At 38.2% G+C, this 18789-nt stretch overlaps 2 protein-coding genes across 4 annotated transcripts; one reads left to right on the top strand and one right to left on the bottom strand.

The window, feature by feature from the left end:
- The first annotated feature begins 1279 nt into the window (after positions 1-1279).
- On the top strand, positions 1280-8904 carry nucb2a (nucleobindin 2a). Its single transcript, XM_020632544.3, has 13 exons — positions 1280-1436; positions 1758-1898; positions 2960-3067; positions 3355-3487; positions 3636-3739; positions 5054-5239; positions 5675-5765; positions 5841-5899; positions 5981-6073; positions 6230-6319; positions 6429-6599; positions 6743-6803; positions 6886-8904. The coding sequence occupies exons 1-13, from the start codon at positions 1413-1415 to the stop codon at positions 7110-7112; spliced, it is 1488 nt and encodes a 495-aa protein (XP_020488200.1). The 5' UTR covers positions 1280-1412; the 3' UTR covers positions 7113-8904.
- Positions 8905-9270: 366 nt separating this feature from the next.
- caprin1a (cell cycle associated protein 1a) lies at positions 9271-17087 on the bottom strand. Of its 3 annotated transcripts, none has more exons than XM_029277083.2 (17): positions 16922-17086; positions 15288-15422; positions 14676-14738; positions 14188-14274; positions 13434-13726; positions 13252-13334; positions 12988-13143; positions 12847-12899; positions 12648-12731; positions 12385-12546; positions 11852-11960; positions 11646-11707; positions 11184-11315; positions 10764-10923; positions 10238-10426; positions 10010-10116; positions 9271-9862 (listed from the first exon to the last, which is right to left on the bottom strand). In XM_029277083.2, exons 2-17 carry the CDS (start codon positions 15420-15422, stop codon positions 9776-9778), a joined length of 1962 nt encoding a protein of 653 aa, XP_029132916.1. In that variant the 5' UTR covers positions 16922-17086; the 3' UTR covers positions 9271-9775. The 3 variants fall into 3 exon arrangements, with proteins under 3 accessions (XP_029132916.1, XP_020488203.1, XP_029132917.1); XM_020632547.3 differs by having other exon boundaries at positions 13485-13726; positions 16922-17084; XM_029277084.2 differs by lacking the exon at positions 11184-11315 and having other exon boundaries at positions 16922-17087.
- Between the last annotated feature and the right edge of the window lie 1702 nt (positions 17088-18789).

Raw genomic sequence — 18789 nt, 5'->3', positions numbered from 1 at the left:
GTGGATGACCCACTGTGACTCCAGAGCCACAGCCAAACAATGATTAATTGGCCACCGTGTGGGTTGTTTTTAACCTGCGACTGTAAGCTGCCCACAAGTCATGTGATTGCACATAAGCAGTTAAGTTCACTAACTTTCCATCTCTTTTGTACCAAGAAGCCAATGCCCCTGAACTTACTAGAGAGCATCAATATGCGCAAATAACCAATTGTATTCAATTAATTGATAAGGAGTGAAAAACATCATTTATAGAAACACATAGCACTAAGTTGGAGTATTTGTGCAAAAAGCAATAATTGGAAATTGTTGACTTCTTTCAAGTTACTTGCAGTGATTAAAATAATTTTGTTGGCTGTCTTTAGAAAACTCACAGGTGCCCTCGTCTTTAGCAGCATTTGCAGGCTGCAGAGGCCACAGAGAGCCATCTGCAAGGACAGCCATAAGGCTCAGCGTAAAATTATTTCCATTAGCACAATGGGCAGGGCTGAGGTGAAGAGGTGAATTTGGACCTATTAATCACAGAATGCTGCATCCTGAGAGTTGAGTGAAATTTAGTTTTTACACCATTTCAATATTGTTCTACAATTTTTGAGGTGCTTTTTCCATTTCGTTTTATTATAAGATAAGATAAGATAAAACAATCCTTTATTTATCCCACAATTGGGAAATTTACAGTGTTACAGCAGCAAAGAGCAAAGATTGCAGACAAAAAGAGAACACAACTTTATACTTTATACTTTTACCCTTATACAAGTTGTTAACCTATCTAGCATCTAATAACATGCCATAGGCAATAATAATACTACCAGGGACTAATTAAGCTTAACTTGTGCTGTTTGCTGTCTCAATCCAAATTAATATAAATGATAACCCTATTTTATGATAATAATATGATAATAAATAGCCTACTATTTAAATTACTTTTTTTCAACTAGTGTTGAAGTGAAAAATAAACAGCCATAACATGCAACTTCATGTAGGATATAAAAATACCACAGAATATGTATTCTCTCTAATGGAATAATAAAAAAGACTAGGCTATATAGGCTGATGTCTATTTATTTATTTGATACAGGTAAGAATATGCCTACTTAATACTACAACATCTACTCACTGCCAGACGGGCATGGCATGAAACTGGTCGTATTACGTGTGTTTTCTGACCTGGCCTTCACTCTTTAAATAGCTTTAATTGACTCGATCAAAAACAACAGGTAACCCGCCCACCTGCTCCGTCGTCATCTCGCCACGTACGATTCAGTGCGCCACATCTTTACTAGTCCGTGTGACGCGACGCTGAACCGACCAATGGGGTTAGCGCTACCACGCACTCAACCTATAATGCTGACTAGCGAGCTAGCTGCCGACACAACGCCAGCTGAGAGTGAAACGACGGGAGGAGAGCGGAACAGATGAGATTCAGGAGTAATAATAAAGTAAGTTTACGACTGACATGAGTCTATTGTTGTTTCGACGTTAAGTTTACACTCACGGATATGTAACTTTAGCTTCTGAAGGCTTACACCATCAGTTAAGGTGGTTGTTTCCTCCATAGCCAGATCTATCATCGTGCTAAAGCTAAAACTATCAGCTGCCTCAGGATATTATTAGCTCGCTAATGATGGACAACACTTTTATTTGTAGAGGGGAAGATGTCCACAAAACGAACACTGCACACCCTTAGTTGTTTATTTCCCCCACGCTGTTATATGTTTTATGAGTACTTTACCAACAATAATAACTGTCCTAATGTGCAGATGTGTCGGGGCCGGGCTCTTGTCACCGGCTCGGTTCTGCTGCTGGTCCAGCTGCTGTGTTTGGAGGCAGTGCCCATCAGTATGGACAAGACTAAAGTCAAGGAGGTAGAGGGGAAAAAAGAAGAGCCCCCTGCTAGTGTGGTAAGAAGAGACACACTGTTGTATACGCACTTCTGCAGATTAAACTAAAGATCAGAGAAATAGTTGTTGTCTTATTTGCTTTAATTGTTCTGGTTTTGCAAAATTGTGCACCAGTTCCACATTTTGATCAGTACAGCTTCACACATCTCTCTTCTCTGCTTGTATAGCATACTTTCTTTCGGGGGTACAAGAGGTCATACTTTATGTAGTCTGCTTGTTAATATGAGACTGGCATTTCATTTAGATTCTTCAATAATAATTCAGGAGTGACTCAGCTTTGGTTCTGTGGTAGCTGATGATGCCGTAGTGATGCAGTGATGTAGCTGTTAACAACTAATCAATAGGCAGTAAACAGAAGAGCGTTGGGTAATGACATCCTGACTAATTTACAGCAGGCCTGATGTCTACAATTAAACAGACAAAGTTAGATGCTTCATTTACGATGGCACAAATCCATATCATCATCAAACACCAGCTCCAGATGTCATAGTATTGTTTGTGCAGTCAATAAATCGATCAGTCGATTTTTATTTGTATAGAGTCAACTCATAACAAGTGTTATCTCGAGACACTGTACAAAAAGCAGGTAGAATACCTTACTCTTTGTCTTTTAACATTACAAAAGAGCTCTTTGTTGCTATATTACAAAGAGCAATCAGTCAGCCAGTCAGTGGCTTTGGAAAGTGTCCATGTTAATATTGACTATATTAGTAGTTTAGTAAGGCTGGTAGATTTTGTTCTGATGTGAGAATGCATACAAATGCACTTTTTCTATTGGGGGATTAGTAGGTGGTCTTAAACTAGAACACATCTTCATCTAATCGTATTAAGCAGATGGCCGTAATGATGTTTATAGGCATTCATGACAAACCATCCATCTCTAACACCTGGTCAGAGGATCTGCTGTGTCAGTCAGCAGACACATATCCTATAGAAGCGAAATGTAATATATCTTTAACTTACACTGCATTTAGTATGCAAGTCCTCTCAAAGAATAGAGTTATATATTATGTTCTGAAGACGTGTAACAAAAGTGATAGTTTACTTGTTAAATTTGACAGGATACTGGACTCCACTACGACCGCTACCTCAGAGAAGTGATTGATTTTCTAGAGAAAGATCAGCACTTCAGAGAAAAGCTCCACAATACAGACATGGAGGACATCAAGGTATGCCACTTTTCTTTTGTTTGGTCTTTTTAGCAAGAAGTTTCTACCAGCACTGAGTAAACTTTTAGTAAATCATTATCTTGAACTATTCTGTGGCTTTTACTTCAATGCTACAAAGAAAAAAAAACAAAAAAAACAGAGTAGATTGTCTCCTTATTTTAGTCCTTATTTATTTTTCCCCTAAAGAACCACAGTGAACACTGAAGTCATTTTAATGTATTACATGTACTGCTACAACCAATAAGTCTTCTGTGCATTAACTGCTTCATTGTTGATGTCAAACGCAGCAAGGCAAGCTGGCCAAAGAACTGGACTTTGTCAGCCATCATGTTCGAACAAAGCTGGATGAGTTGAAGAGGCAGGAGGTAAACCGACTCCGAACTCTGATTAAGGCCAAGCAAGATATCGAAGGAGGGAATGGTACGTTTTTTTCATTTGGACCTTAAATATAATTTAATTAAGATGCTACAACTTACCAAAAGATAAAACATGATTACACAATAAATAAAATGCAGTGTTAAATATCTATAAATGTTTTTTTTTACGTCATCAATTACTCCCTGATTAGACATAGCTGTGGACCACCAGGCTCTGCTGAAACAGTTTGAGTACTTGAACCACATGAACCCACATACATTTGAAGTGGAAGACCTTGATCGGCTCATCAAATCGGTAAATGTCTTGGTTACTTTATAACCTAAATTAAGGGCATATTTACGTTGTTGTACTTTGTAACTGGGGCGCAAAATAAGGCAGGAAAAAGACACGTTACAGAGAGTGTCTTTGCAAAGAAGAGTGTTGTAGAGGAGAGAGTTCGTCACAGGAGAACACACAATGCTTAAAATGCTCAAAGAAAGCACCGTACATAGAAACTAACAGTTGTAGGTGTAGACTTTGATGGCTTAAGGACATGCAGTCCCCTCTGCAGCTAAAGCTGTGTGACCTGCTTTTTTGTTATCAGCAAAAAAAAGTATTTTTTGTGCATACACAATTTGACAAGCTTAGTCATGCTTATGAGCCTCAATTAATGTTCAAAGGCAGATTGTTTTTTTTTTTAGAGGTGTCAATTATTGTGCGTTGGTATTAGGCTCAGAGGTAAGGATGACATAGAAGATAGTATTATAATCAGAGGTTTTATAAAAATCCTGCCCGGTTCTGTTTGTAAATGAAAAGGATAAAAACATCGCTTTCAAAACACTCATCATTAAAAATGTGTTTTGAACAAAAAAACGGTAACCGGATTGATCCAGTGCTGTATTGCATCAGAATGGACATGTAAACCTATAAAAAAAAGAGCTGACCCAGTGTATGTTTGTCCTACATCTCAAACAACCAATTGTTTCTGTCTTTTTATTTTATTTTATTTTTTTACCAAAAACAAGCTAGAAAAAGCTTGGAGCCCTTTTGAAGACAGAGTCCTTACATTGATCTATGTCAGAGTACATCTTACTCGTATTTATTTTTGTCCAAGCTATTGTATGCAGAGGTTGTACTACTACTGAGTTATCTGAGAACTGTATATTTAGCTTTTTAACACAGCTGTCTGTATGTTTTATATTTAATTATATATGAACAGAGCACACATACGCAAGAAGAAAGCTTGAGCTGGATATACCAGATGTTGGAGCACTCTAAAAGCACATGATGCTAATCAGTGTGAACAATGATAAACTGACGTTCCTTAATAATTATAGAGACAATGTCCACTTCAGTAGAGGGCATATCTCAAGAACTGTCTTCAAAAGTTGGATTTAATACCAAAACAAAATGACAGAAGAAGCCTGGGTAGGGTGTGCAACTTTACAAATGATCAGTCTTTGGTTGTTTTGCAGCATGCATGCAGTAGCCTATTACCAGATGGGCTAGCGGCAATAGTAAATGAATTAGTCTCCTTAGTATTAAGTATGACAATGAACCATATTAACTATTGGTTTGAATCATGGTGTATCTCCAGCCCTTGAAAATATTTTTTCTCCTGGATTAAAGGCCACTAAAGATCTGGAGAACTACGACAAAGAGAGACACGATGAGTTCAAGAGGTATGAGATGACGAAAGAGCACGACAGACGGGAGCACCTGAAAACACTCAATGAGAATGAAAGACAGAAAGAGGAGGAGCACTATCAGGAGTTGAAGAAGAAGCATGCTGACCATCCTAAAGTCAACCACCCGGTAAGCAGCTGCACAAACAGGTGTCATCATCACACTCTCTACTTTCTTTTTTTTTTAAAGGTTTATTTTTGGGCTTTTTATGCCTTTTTTTTTTTTTTTTTTTTTAAGAGATAGGTGAGTGGCTAGAGTAAGGCATTGGGGAGAGAAAGAGGGGGGACTTGCATGCAGGAAAGGAGCCACATGTTGGATTCGAACCCAGGCCGGCTGCTTGGAGGACTTCCGTACATGGGGCGCCCCATCATCGTGCTTTCTTAATGTGTTTTGTTTCAGCCAGCAACTTTCTTGGGTTACACTTAATTTTGCATCTTTTGTCCAGATTATTGTATTCATTATATTTGATTTTTAAAAAATTATGGGAACTTTCTATCAAATGATAGAGACAAGTTGTTATTCATCCAGCAATAATTAAAAAATGATTAAGCTTCATTTTTTCAGGGTAGCCAGAATCAACTGAAGGAGGTGTGGGAGGAAGCTGATGGCCTGGACCCTGAAGATTTTGACCCTAAGACCTTTTTCAACCTGCATGGTAAGACCTTTCCCACCTGGCCACCTTTGGGATAAGAAGGCATAATGCATTAATTATGTATTCTTTATGACGCAGATACCAATGGAGATGGCTTTTTTGATGAACAGGAACTGGAGGCATTGTTCACCAAAGAGGTATGAGAGTCTCCTCATCTGAAAATGTAAAATGTTTCAGTGATCGGCCTTTTCACTGACGGTTTATCTTTGTGATTTTAGCTGGAAAAAATATATGACCCCACCAATGAAGAGGATGATATGGTGGAGATGGAGGAAGAGAGGCTACGAATGAGAGAGCATGTTATGAATGAGGTACAGTGAGTTACTCTGAGGGCGCTTTTTTTAATAGACTATGCTTTGATATGCACACAAAATGAGCCTCCACATGTTGTGTGTTGTCTTGACTGTCTGTACATTATAAAATGGATTATATGCCTAGTCCTTTACTCTTTCTTTGTAATACTTAAGGTGGATTCTAACAAAGACAGGCTGGTCTCTTTAGATGAGTTCCTAGTTGCTACAAAGAAAAAAGAATTCCTGGAGCCAGATAGCTGGGAGGTAAGACAAACTATATTCATCATGTTTGTAATTTAAGAATAAAGTTTAACTGATAAGATTTTGTGATAATAATTTAATGAATGCCATCAAATCTGTTTGTGTTCGACAGACCCTGGAGCAGAATCAGGCTTACACGGACGAGGAGATGAGGGAGTTTGAGGAGCATCTTGCTCAGCAGGAACAGGACCTCCACATGAAGGCTGTTGACCTCCAGAAACAGAGAGATGAGCTGGAGAGACAACAGGACCAGCTTAATGCACAGAAAGTTGAGCTGCAACAGGTAGGAAGTGAACACTGCTTTTAGAAATGTTTTAGACGGAAACAAGACGTACTACATAGGGTTTACTGTAAAAGTGAATGTGGCAAATCGTCTTTCCTACTTCTTTTAAAAAAAAATGTTTTTATTGAAATGCAACATTACAGGCAGTTGATCATATGGAGCGGCTGAAATCACAGAAAGTAGAACCCCCTCCAGAGGTTCATGGTAAGTGAACATGTTGTTTCTTTGAAAAGTTTAGATTTTACTGGTAGATCTCTGATAATTTAAAACTGCTTCTTTGTTACAGTTGAAGGCAACGCTCTCCCAGAAATACATGCATTTGATGACCAGTTACATCATGAACAAAAGGCCCAACAAGCCCATCAACCTGAACATCAAGCTGCCCACGATACACCTCAGGAACATCATAAACCTCCAAATCAAATTCTAGCCCAGCAAGGTCTTCCTCAGACACACCAGGATCTGCCCCCAGGCCACCAGGAAGCAGCACAAGGCCGAAATAATGTACCATAACAGTGCTGTCTAAACTCCTCCAAGCAGCAGACTTGGAGCTGCAGCTCCACCTCAACAAGCAGAGGAGCAGTCCAGTATTAGGTCTCTTAACAAGCATGACTTGGGGGTTTGGAGGACTCTTTTAAGATGGCGAGCAGCTCAAAAGGAATCCCTGTTGACTGATTCCAGTGTTTGATTTAAAAAAAAAAAAATGTAATCTTTGGATTACAGAACATAATAACAAAAGTTAAACAAAAAAAAACAAGGACATTTTAAACTGTGCAAACTTTACATGAGCAATGAAAAAAAGAATGTTTGGTAATACAGTAATACAAAAAGTATGTTTTTGTTGAGCTGTCTATACCTGCTGTTACAAGTACAGAACCTCTGAAAATGACATGCAAGCTGCCTTTGTGAGGTCGTAAAGTGGAGTAAGGAGTAAAACATATGTTTCATTTTATCAATGTTCTTTTGAAAAGACGCCCTATAGCAATTACAACCAGTAAAAACCACCAGTATAAAGCATTTTGATGCACTAACTGGAACCCTTTTTTTTTTAAAAGGTTCCCAGTTAGTGCATAATTTTTCAAATATAAGTTTGGATGCAGACTAAGTGTCATTTAATCATTATCTACAAGGGTCCCGTGAGATTTCTGCAAAATTGTATTTCTGTCATATTTAGCTGCAACCAGAAACACTTCCATGAGTTCACGCTGCTCAAAGTTCTTATTCTCCAGTGAAGAATTCATTTAATAAAATTGTAATTTCTTTGATTATAAAGGATGTGTATTGATTTTCATATCCTGTCAGTTGTTTACTACAGGTTCTCAGCTGTAGAAAATGCGTGCTCTGCCTAAAAAGACATTGGGATCAGGACTACAGACATGGGCTGTATTTAGAGCACTCAGCAGCTGTTCTCCATGGACTTTAATGTTTCATTAAATAAAGGTTATACATTTCTAGAAATAGAGAAAGATAAGGAACACTCCTATCTCCAACAAACGTTTTGCCCTACTTCGTCACCACTGAAGTCCCTCAGATACTTGAAGAGGAGAGTTGGTTGTCTGAATGATGGATTTGCTTTGCGACATTAAAAAGTCAGATGGGTGTTTTGATTTCCATTTTGTTGTTCATGCACAAAAATGTGTGTGTGTGACATTTATTTATGAGTTGATCATTATTGATCATGACTTTGGATTTGTTTATAGGAACAGTTTTGATGTTTAGCAGCTAATTTCATTAATTACAGTGAAGGCTTTTATTCTGGAATCGTTGAAGCAACTAATGGATTTGTTCAATTAGTTTGGTTCTTTTGAGGACTTGATCATAAAAAAGGGGCAAATCTCTTAGTTGGTAAAAGCTAAACCAGATATTAAGTGTCTAACAGTCCAACACTTTTTCAGTATTCAGTTGTCATCTTTGTATTTAGCACACGATATGTGTTACTTGATGCTTATTTTAAAATCTTAATCGCATGGCATATTTTCCACCTGACTGACCTTTTTTTGTGTAACTGCTATGCTTTTCAGGTTTCTTCATATGTTGTGGTTTCTTCAAGCTGCCAGACTATTTGCCTTGCTGAAGAAGGCGCCATTTGCATCCAGTGAAATAACATGTCTGCCTTATTGTGGATTTACTTTTTAAAACGTTTGATTTGTTTTCTGTGTGCCAAGTCGATCCTACGAGACAATACTGCATTATATTTTGCACAAAACATATGGATGGCGTTCTGCGGTCGCTTTGCTGCTGGATAAAATACATTTGACAGACCTGTTCACCTCAGATCATGACAATAAAGCAGTTTTACCTTTCAGTTTGTGTAAAAGATTGATTCCTTGATGAATGACATCAAACTCAACTGAGAAATATAAACCACTAGCACCTTATTTGTTGACATAAATGTGCAGAATCAATTAGTAGTAGTTGATGTGATTTAACTTGAAATTCTTGTTAGTTCTTAAGAACTTTATTACTCTTATTTCATAGGTGTGAATACAAGACTAAGTGGCTTACTTCACTTCATTACATTGTTGCATATACATTATGTAACAGTGAGGATAGTCTACTAGTTTTGAAGGGCTTGAAACATTAACACACACCAATCAGACATTTGAAAGATACCAAATAATGAATCTTGAATACACACCAAAGCAGGACACCATTATCATTAAACAGAAGGTAATAGAACACAGCTTTATTGAAACAGTCTAAACCAATAACATCAGCGTACAAAGAGGTGATGGCCAAAGAGATGACAGGGGTATAAAAACGAAAGAACATTTAATGCCTTTATGAAGAGGAAAAAGTGGCTGACAGCACAGGGCAGACGGAAAATTATTCTCATGGAATCAGATGGACAGTGGCAGGGTATTTTTTGCATTTATTTTGTACAAAAAATAAATTAATGAAATCTTTCAAGTTTACAGGAATATCTATGTTGTTTTATATCACACAGACTTGCTGATAACCCTACATGTGGTGATGTTCAGCATTTTGTGTTAAAACAATTAGAGGATCCAGACAGACTGAAGCAGGCTGACTCTGATAAGTAGGCCAGGATTTAAAAAAAAAAAAATAAGATTACCAATGAGAAACAAAATGTTGTTAAAAAAGTGACCTGGGGAGAACACATTCAAAAATCCTGAATGTTAAACGTGGCGCGACTTGATGGTCCTTCTGATCCTTTAGGATCGCATTGCTTGAGCATTTCCCCTGGACAAACCTCGAGGTCCTTGTGCAGCTCCACGCTTGTAGTTTTGCTGATATCCCTCCTTAAATTTTAGAGAAATGTGTTATTATCATTTAGTGAACAGGAATTTACAATAACTTGTTATCTTTCTCACTGAGAGAGAACTGATGATACATATAGTACATACATATAGTGATACAAAAGTAAAATACAGTAAAAGTACACTTACCCGTTGGTAGGTGTTATTGGAATAGTCTCGGGATGTGTTGAACTGGGTTTGACCATAACCACTGTTAGGAGCGTTTGAGAAAGGAGGGCGATAGGCTTCATACCCCCCTGAAAAAACAGTACATTAGAATGATCAATAAAACAATATGATAATCACAAGAATCACAAGTATTGTGTCATCACAATGAATACATATTTTTCTTTGTGAGACACAGTTTAATGTCCGTACCTCTAAATCCATTGGAGGAGCCTCTGTATCCGTTCATCATGCCGCGGCTGTTCCTTTGTCCCCCCCTGGGCGCTGCTCTGCTGTTGTAAAACGACTGTCCCGACTGTCCAAACCCTGCACCTGGAGAGGACTCTTCATGGCCTCCTGCTAAGGGCAGGACCTGGTCTTGGGGCTGAAAGCCACCGACGACTACACAGAAGCATGCAAGAAAGATGCCTTAATAATAGCAGTTTGACTTTAAAAATACACTTTCTGCTAGAAAGGCTGTAGTTTTATAGACTCATGATGCTATGACTGATTTCTATTTTAACACTACTGTAACCAAAGGGGTATTTTGTTTTAAATCAAGGCAAACTGAGGAGCCCCTTCAAACATACACACTGTTTTTTTGTTGTTCATACTAAATGTTTTAATGTACACACAGGTTATGAATCTGCTTCAACTGTCGGATAAATGTAGAGATGATGCTCGACAACGTGTTTATGTCAACTGCATTGTTTAAAAACTAGTCATAGCTTCCTCTCACCTGACTGTAATGTCTCCTGTGGAATGTCCGGCTGTTCAACAGAACTCTCCGACTGGCTGCTAAAGCCGGGTCCATAGTTACCAGGGAACTGGCTGGGCTGCTTCAAGGGTTCTGCTTGGCCATCAGTGGCAGGAGGTACAGGTGCATTCATGTTAAATACCTAAAGAAGGGAAAGAAAGGTTTCTGTATTTCAGTCTGTACAAAAACAATATCACAGCCATTATTTCTGTGAAAATATCTAGATGGAAAGACATACTGTAGATTTGGGAAATAAGGGGTCATATCAAACTGTTGCATGTTCGGATGGTGCAGCAATGATCAACCATTAACCAAATTAGTATGGAACCTGACTTTTTTCAACAGAATGCCACAACATATCCCTTGTCATAGCGTTTAATTGGACTCTGATGGAAAGCATACCGCTTGCACTGACTGGAAGGGTGCTGCGTTGACATTGATGCCTCCAGTATGGGAGGGTTTGGAGACAGGTGGGAAGGCAGAGGACAGGGGACATGGGGCTGGGGACTGCTCAGATGATAGAGACATCGAGGCCTGAGGAGGTAGGGAAGTAGGGAGGTAGGAGGGAATTCAGACAGCAAGGAAACAAGGGTTGGCGAGAGGTGAGTAGGAAAGAAGGTGAGGTTGCTTTTCATCACACTCAAATGCTTCAAATATCTAATGCACAGTCGACAACATTATGACTTTTTAGAGAGCATCACATTTATTCACCATATACTAATATGGCATGTAAAAATATGGCCCACATAAGTAAAGGTAAAACCTGTTCTACTCTTGCTTTTCATTTAGTGCAACACTCTTTCAGTCAAATCCAAGCAACCAAGTCTAAACAACTACTTCCTGAAGTACTTCCGCTCTCCTTACTTGGGAGGATTCCTGTGGTCCGGACACTGTACTTGTTTGAGGAAGTCTGGACTCTGAGAGGGCTATTAGGGAGAAAATAAGAAGGAAATAAACACCTTAGAAACAAATCATTTCCAACTTAACAATAACATTTCCTCATCTTATTATACTAATCACAATCTGCTATATTATCCATTAAGATTCAAGTTAAATTCACTGGCACTCACTTGGAGGACAGCCCATCTGCTGCATGTCAACGGTCTGCCCAGGCTTCATCGGCTGGGCAGACACAATAGCGGGGTCCAGAGCCTGGCCGTCAAACTCCAACACGGAGTCCTAGGAGAACCAAATAAGAATAAATGTATAGCTAAAAACAAACCGCTGGTGAATAACTTAAAAACTCCTCAAAGGCCATTGGTGCTAACTCATAAGAACACAATAAACATCCACGCTTGCAGGGAAGTTTTAAACCTTAAATAATAAAGATGGATTCAAATTACATTATTAATAAATACAATAAAAAGCCAAAGCTGCTGCTAATCTTTATAAGGGTGGTAAATACAGTAAAAAAAAAAGCTTTTATTCCAGAGCTGCATACTGATATGGAATTATTAAACGTTATTTTATTTGAGTATGTTTTTTTTTAGATCTTGTATTTAATGAAGGGGGTCAAACTAATGTGTGATTGAATAGTCATAGATTAAATAGTAATATTAGCACTGAACTGCACTACGGTATACTGTATGCTGGACTTTTTTACCTGCATGAAGTTGTACGTCCCTTGCATCTGGGCCATGAGGTCCTGCACTACCTGCTTTCTAACCACTGGGTCACAGACCGGAGCTGGAGCGACATGGTTCACAGTAACAGTTGGTTCTGCAGCCACAGGTGAAGGTGCCTGGTGCTGGAGGGAGTTTACCATCTATTCAAAACAAGGATACATATTTAATATATTAAAGTTTGCACAAACTCGAGGGGGGTGAAAATATGCATCGTGGCATTAAATACAGTTTTGCAGCATACCTGAGCCTCTGCTGTCCACTCCTCAACTTGGTCTTGGTTTGTACTGCTGTACGTGGTTTCTGGAATGAACTGTCTGTTTATGAACTAGAAGACGAGACAACATATTAAAAATGTAATCCAACTAACAAAATAAATCAGAAGACAACTTTCACTGAAGCCTTGTAATTGATCACAAATGTAAAATATTATAAGATCTCACCTCTGTAGTTTCCACTTCAACTGGCTCCGTGAATTTTTCAGAGGCTGGTCCTTCTACAAAAAAAGACACAAATTTAAGGATTTTGTCTGGATTAGAGAAATATCTCACAGATAGTATATCAGCGAATGAGTTGTTAGTTACCAGGTTCTGATGGCTGCATCTCAGACTTAGACTCAGCCACTACAGTCTGCTCCTCATTCTCCTCTTCCTTCACACACGTCCCATTCTGATGAGTTTGTGCTCTGTCAAAGTAAGCACTCAGCAGTACTTTGTCCAGAGTGTCCTTCAGTGACTTGTCTGGAACAAAAATAGCCCAACATGTCATATGGAGAAAACATGGCTTCGTACATGAATTTGTATGCTGTGTTTGTGAGGTGGGAGATCTACAGCTGTGAAAATACATACATGTGGTCCCTGCAACAGCCTTGTCTCTACCCTCAAGCAGTTCCCACAAGTGCAGTGATGCCTCTTCATACTGGTCGGTCAACCTACAAGTTCAACAACAGGGTAAATATACAACTTGGTAGTTCGGTGTGTCAATAACCATACTCTCTACTTTTATACTGTAACCACTGTGCAAAACTCACACACGAAAAGACATTTGCGGCACTGAAAATGAAAGGCACCCTGACACGAACCTAACATCATAGTTCCTGTCAGGTCCAACCAGTTTGTAAAACTCGTCAAGTGAAGTGAGGTCAGCGTCAGTGAGCAGAGGGGACCCAGTGGCATCCGGCCGTTTGAGCTCCTGTCTGACACTATCATCTCCCAACTGGTCCAGTAAGAACTGAAGCTCCAAAACTGTCTTCAGTCGCCGTTGTTCCATCTCCTCCCGCTGTAGCTGTTCCCGTCTTGCAGTCTTCTTCACTGCCTTTTGAACCTGAACATACAAATACAGTCAGACAAGTTTTGATGTAAATAAGTCATAACTCTATTAAGGTTGCATAGCCCCGCAAGGCACAATGAAATCCTAGTGAAATCGAAAATTTAATGAGCATGGATGGTCCAAAGAAAAAAAACTGATCAATGCAAATCACCCTGTGTTCTCTCGTTTTCTAAATGAACTCTATATTTCCGAGTTTTTGAAACGGTCTGTATTTACTTATTCTTGTCATGTAATGTTGTTATGATATTTATCATCATGTCTCCCTCCTGGAGTTTGGTACCAGTTTCAACAGAACAAGGTAATAAAGTTTTCATGTGGATCTTCTTCCAAAAAGACTGGAAACAGAGGGGTAATACAAAGTTTCCTGAGATTGTATTTAATAAACTCCATTGAGAGCCATATCATTCTGATTAAACCTTTCAAAATAAAATATGACAACATTAATCAGGACTGACCTCTTGGCCCAATGCAAGGAAGTTCTTCTGCAATTCTCGAGCAAAGTCAAGGTTGTACATGATCTCTTGGTACTTTGACAAAGCCTCCTTCAGGTAGGACATAAAAGAAATGTAGATTATTTTCATGAAACATGATGCAGTTACAAATATAGATGCACTGTTTTGTCAAATTTCTGATAACACGGATTAGTGGTGAAATGGATCACACCTGACCAGTGATCCATCAAAATCAACCCCCCGTGGTTCAGATCGCATTTGAGCCGTGGTTCAACAGAAAATGTATTAACATGGTGTAAATGTACGCTTGTTAAATCCCTGTGCCGAATCTCAGAAAAAAATCCACAATCTGATCCAAACTGTGACATTTATGACCCATTGCACCACTAACACTGATAGGAATAAGATAAATGTCTAAGAAATAAAAATGTTTATTGCATATCTATTGCAGCAAACTGAACAAATTACTACACAAACTGACATTGTCTTACCAACTGATCTTGATTCAGACTTTCTCCATTGTTCTTCTTCGCCTGGTAGTCATCCAGTTTAGACTGAAAGTGTTAAAGGGAAACATCAATTTAGTTTAGATAAAATATAAAACAATGACATCATGGAGAAAAAAAATCACATCCTTCCATAATGACAAAACAATAAACAGATGAGGGAGTTTTGATATCACTGTGGTTTTAAATGATATAGTGATGCACTGGTTGTGAAACTACTATTATCATTGGTTCATGCCACATTATTTAAGGACGGGCCAATTACTGTCAACAGTGCTGATACCGATGTTACATTGATTCATCAGTACAACCCTAATATATGCAAAGGCTGATCTAGTCACTTCCATGTAACACATTGAGGTCATAAGAAGCCTAAACCAATGCTGTCTTCAAAAATAAATCATTGACATACAGTACTTACTGTTTCCTAAGGTTTCAAATACTTTTGATCTTTTTCATTGTTGTCTCCAAAATTTGCAAAAAGTCACATCCTATGCTACTGAAAAAGTCTTATGGTATAAAATAAATCTTGGATCCTACTTAGGGTTAAAAAAAAAATGTTCACACATTTTTAAATATATAAAATGAGATCGTTACCTTCTTCTTTTCCATGTTGCGAACCTTCTTGTCCATCACAGCAAGAACCTGCTTCATGGTCTCACATTGACTTCCATTTCCCAGGTCTGGAGTGGCAGACTGGACAGCACTGTTGCCAACCGTTGCTGAAGGCATCTATAGGGAGAAAATGAATGACGCATATTTAAAAGCTGTTAAATGAGGGATCTCCGCAGCAGTGTATAGACCGCCAACATCTGTTTTTAAGTGGCCAAATGTTCAAATGTAGAAAAATATACTTCTACAACAATACATAACCCATTGAAAAAGCTTACCCCTTCTTCCTTCAGGTACATTATAATGTCAACATTATTTGTGGGCGATCAAGCTTTTTTCTGTTGCAGCGCCGACACTTTGGAACAGCTTACCATTTAAAATAAGATCTACTGCCACAACTGAGCAGTTTAAGTCACTTTTAAAAACCCATTTCTTTTCCTCTTTACCTCTAGCTGAGTGTTTTATCCCAGCAGCAGTGTCTACTAGAACTTTTACTATCGTTTTGTGTTTTAATTCACTTTTAATTTTTGCTTTTTACGTGTTTTTATGATGTTTTGGATGCAATGTATTTTGCCTGATTAACTGTACAGCACTTTGGTCCGCCTCGGCTGTTATAAATGTGCTATATAAATAAAGTTGACTCAACAGACAGGGTATGAGATTATTTGTTAGAGATTAAAATATTTGTACTGTGTCTGTGTTCATGTGCATGTAACTCAGATGGAAAGACTTGTGGAAACATGAATAAAGTTTTCTTCATTCCTTCTTATTTAAAAATGAATTAACATGTCATTACTCTGCTGTCGACTGCCACCTGACTACAGGCAAAGCATTTATATATAGCTACCAAATAAATGATGGTACTCTCTGAAAATATCAGTGGAGGGTTAAATCAGAGCTGGTGTTAATAATAATAATGGAGGTCGACCCAAGCCCACAACACTGACTGGGCCGGGAGGGAGGGGGGGACTGTGGTACCGTCGTGATCCTGCAAACCATCCCTTTCATTTGTTTTGAGCTTTGGAGCGGACAAAAGTGGTTCTTGCTGCCATCAAAATGACTTTCCTGTTAAGTGTTAACACAGTCATTATTACAGATATATTCATGCATGGCTAAATAGTGATTTTAACAGAGGAAGTTTACTCAAGTTAAAATGTCGGCCTTGTAAGTCAAAGTTAAAAAAAAAAAAACCAGGCTCAGCTTATTGACAGAAGTTATATGACTAGTCGAGAATCACCAGCCTGCACACTTTACTCGTCTTCTTTTCTTTTTTTAAACTGGGTTAGTGTTAAAGTGTTGCGAGGTGAATGTTTTCTTGAACATATTCAATCCGCGGTGAACACTTGGTCCTAATCTCCTCGTCCTATTGTTAGCCGATAAGCTAACATGTTCGCTAATGTTATTAGGCTAATGTAAGCGGATGTCTGCTTCAAATATAACCAGAATGAAACGGTTGCTATGGATTCACGTTAAATAATCGCCATTGTTAAAACGTTTATTATAACGGAGGGGGGGGGGGGAGAAAAAAAACACACAAAGAGCTTTTTCTGGACGCAGCGACTCGAGTACCGACGAGCACAGACAAGAGGTTAACAACTATTAGACACGAATCTCATTACCTTTATACTCTTTGTCTTCAAAGAGATTTCCTTGTTAGCTGTATAAGAGCCGTGTGTATCTTTGTACTTTCAGTAGTAGTGTTTTCCTGGAGGATGCTCAGGCTCTCACCAGCCAATGGCTCACTAGCTGCTGCTGCTGCTGCTGCTGCTGCTGAGCTAAAGGTAGCGGCTACAAGGACCCATGTGATGACCTCAAGATGCCTGACAGTAATACATGTATATTACAATTAGTAGGTCTAGTTCGTGTCTCCTGTCATCCTCGTGTTTTCTTAAGGTAACTGGGTAACTCAGTTAAAGCTGCAACGATTTGTCAATGTAGTGACAGATGGCCTAGCTTTAAACTATTTTGTTAAATCATTACAAAAAAGAAAAATAGGCTATTCAGATGACTAAAACGAAAAGGGGAATACATTTTTACATTTTTTTTCATCTTACAATAGGCTATGTTACATTACATGTACATTTCCAGAAAAAAAAGTAAGAAAGTAAATAGTAAGTAAATAGTAGTAAATAAAAAAAAGAAAATTAACACTTTGTAATGTCTGTACGCGTTTTCAAACCAGCATAAGCTGATTTCTGTTGTTGTTTTTAATGACCTATTTATTGTATTTATTTTTTTAAGATTTTTTACATCGGGACTCATCTTACGACTCTGTTTTTGCACATTTACATTCAATCTTCCATATTTAATCTTCCTATTTAAGACTAGTAATGCTTAGTTAAATCCTGATTGTATATATTCACATTCATTCTTATTTTTGATATTTTTTTAGTACTTATTTACTTTGTATTTAATATTATATTGTGTTTACGTTACATTATGTTTTTTTTTACTCATATTGTGTGTTGGATAACCTGCTGCTGTAACGCCACAATTTCCCAGTTTGGGATCAATAAAGTAATTCTATTCTATTCTATTCTATCTTCTTGAGTCGAACATGTATGTTTAATTTGAGTAATTATGATGTAATTATCTATGTCCCCCTCACACACAATCATACACATAGGCTGTAGTAGCCTACTTAGGCCTAATAGATAAATAAATAATCAGAGTGTTCACTCTAGCAGCTTTCAGAGCTTACTTTAAATCTCAGGATGAGATGAATGATGAAGAAGCAAAACTTTGATCAACAGACTGAGAAAAAAAAACATACATAGTAGTTACACAGAACGACCAGAAGATGGCAGAGGTGTCTCATTATGGAGGGATGGAATTCACCGCAAATAATCTTTTTCAGAAGATCTTCTGATGTGTGTTCACTGTGGTGTTGACATTTTCAACATGTTTCTCTTGTTTTTTTAGTAGTTTACAGTGGGTACAAAGAGCTGAATAAACCAAGAGCAATATGGAGATGTGCACAGAAGTATGAAAGAAGTTCATGCAACAAATGAATTGTGGAGCTTAAACACCTATAGACGAGAGCAGGACTAATGTAGGCTATTTTGTTCTGATTACTTTTTTCGGTTTATTATGTTTTGTTACATGGACAGAGTGTTGCAAACAATTCAAACCACCATCCAGGAGAGGAGTAAAAACAGGTGAGTTTTCCAAACAACTCCTATCAGTGTTTTTATGAATCTAAAAAGCCCTTCAAAGTCAACTGGAACATCATCAGTATGGTAGATATTAAATGAAAAGTCAAATCAAGAGTTGAAATCTGTCACTACATATCATGTGGATAATTAACTTGGTATACTGTAGCATGATGAGTATCATCAAAACTTGACAGTTTTTGACTTTTACGTTGAACTCTTACACTTCATTTTTACACCTTCTTTACGATCCCTGTGTCTGGCTCCCTGTCTCCTGATGGGTATACATAGTGAGGTGTGTGTGTGTGTGTGTGTGTGTGTGTGTGTGTGTGTGT

This window comes from Labrus bergylta, chromosome 3, assembly GCF_963930695.1.
Source record: "Labrus bergylta chromosome 3, fLabBer1.1, whole genome shotgun sequence".
In the NCBI taxonomy this organism is placed as follows: Eukaryota; Metazoa; Chordata; class Actinopteri; order Labriformes; family Labridae; genus Labrus; species Labrus bergylta.
The sequence above is the reverse complement of the archived record's forward strand: the minus strand, read 5'-3'. Positions and strand labels throughout refer to the sequence as shown.

Excerpts from the sequence above, each read along its gene's own strand:
- nucb2a (XM_020632544.3), top strand. The coding sequence starts at position 1,413 with ATGAGATTCAGGAGTAATAATAAA. Across the intron at positions 3,068-3,354 it reads CAGACATGGAGGACATCAAG|CAAGGCAAGCTGGCCAAAGA; the intron begins GTATGCCACTTT and ends TGTCAAACGCAG. Across the intron at positions 6,804-6,885 it reads ACCCCCTCCAGAGGTTCATG|TTGAAGGCAACGCTCTCCCA; the intron begins GTAAGTGAACAT and ends TCTTTGTTACAG.
- caprin1a (XM_029277083.2), bottom strand. The coding sequence starts at position 15,422 with ATGCCTTCAGCAACGGTTGGCAACAGTGCTGTCCAGTCTGCCACTCCA. Across the intron at positions 13,335-13,433 it reads CCGCAAATGTCTTTTCGTGT|GTTGACCGACCAGTATGAAG; the intron begins GTGAGTTTTGCA and ends TTGAACTTGTAG. Across the intron at positions 11,316-11,645 it reads GACCACAGGAATCCTCCCAA|GCCTCGATGTCTCTATCATC; the intron begins GTAAGGAGAGCG and ends CTACCTCCTCAG.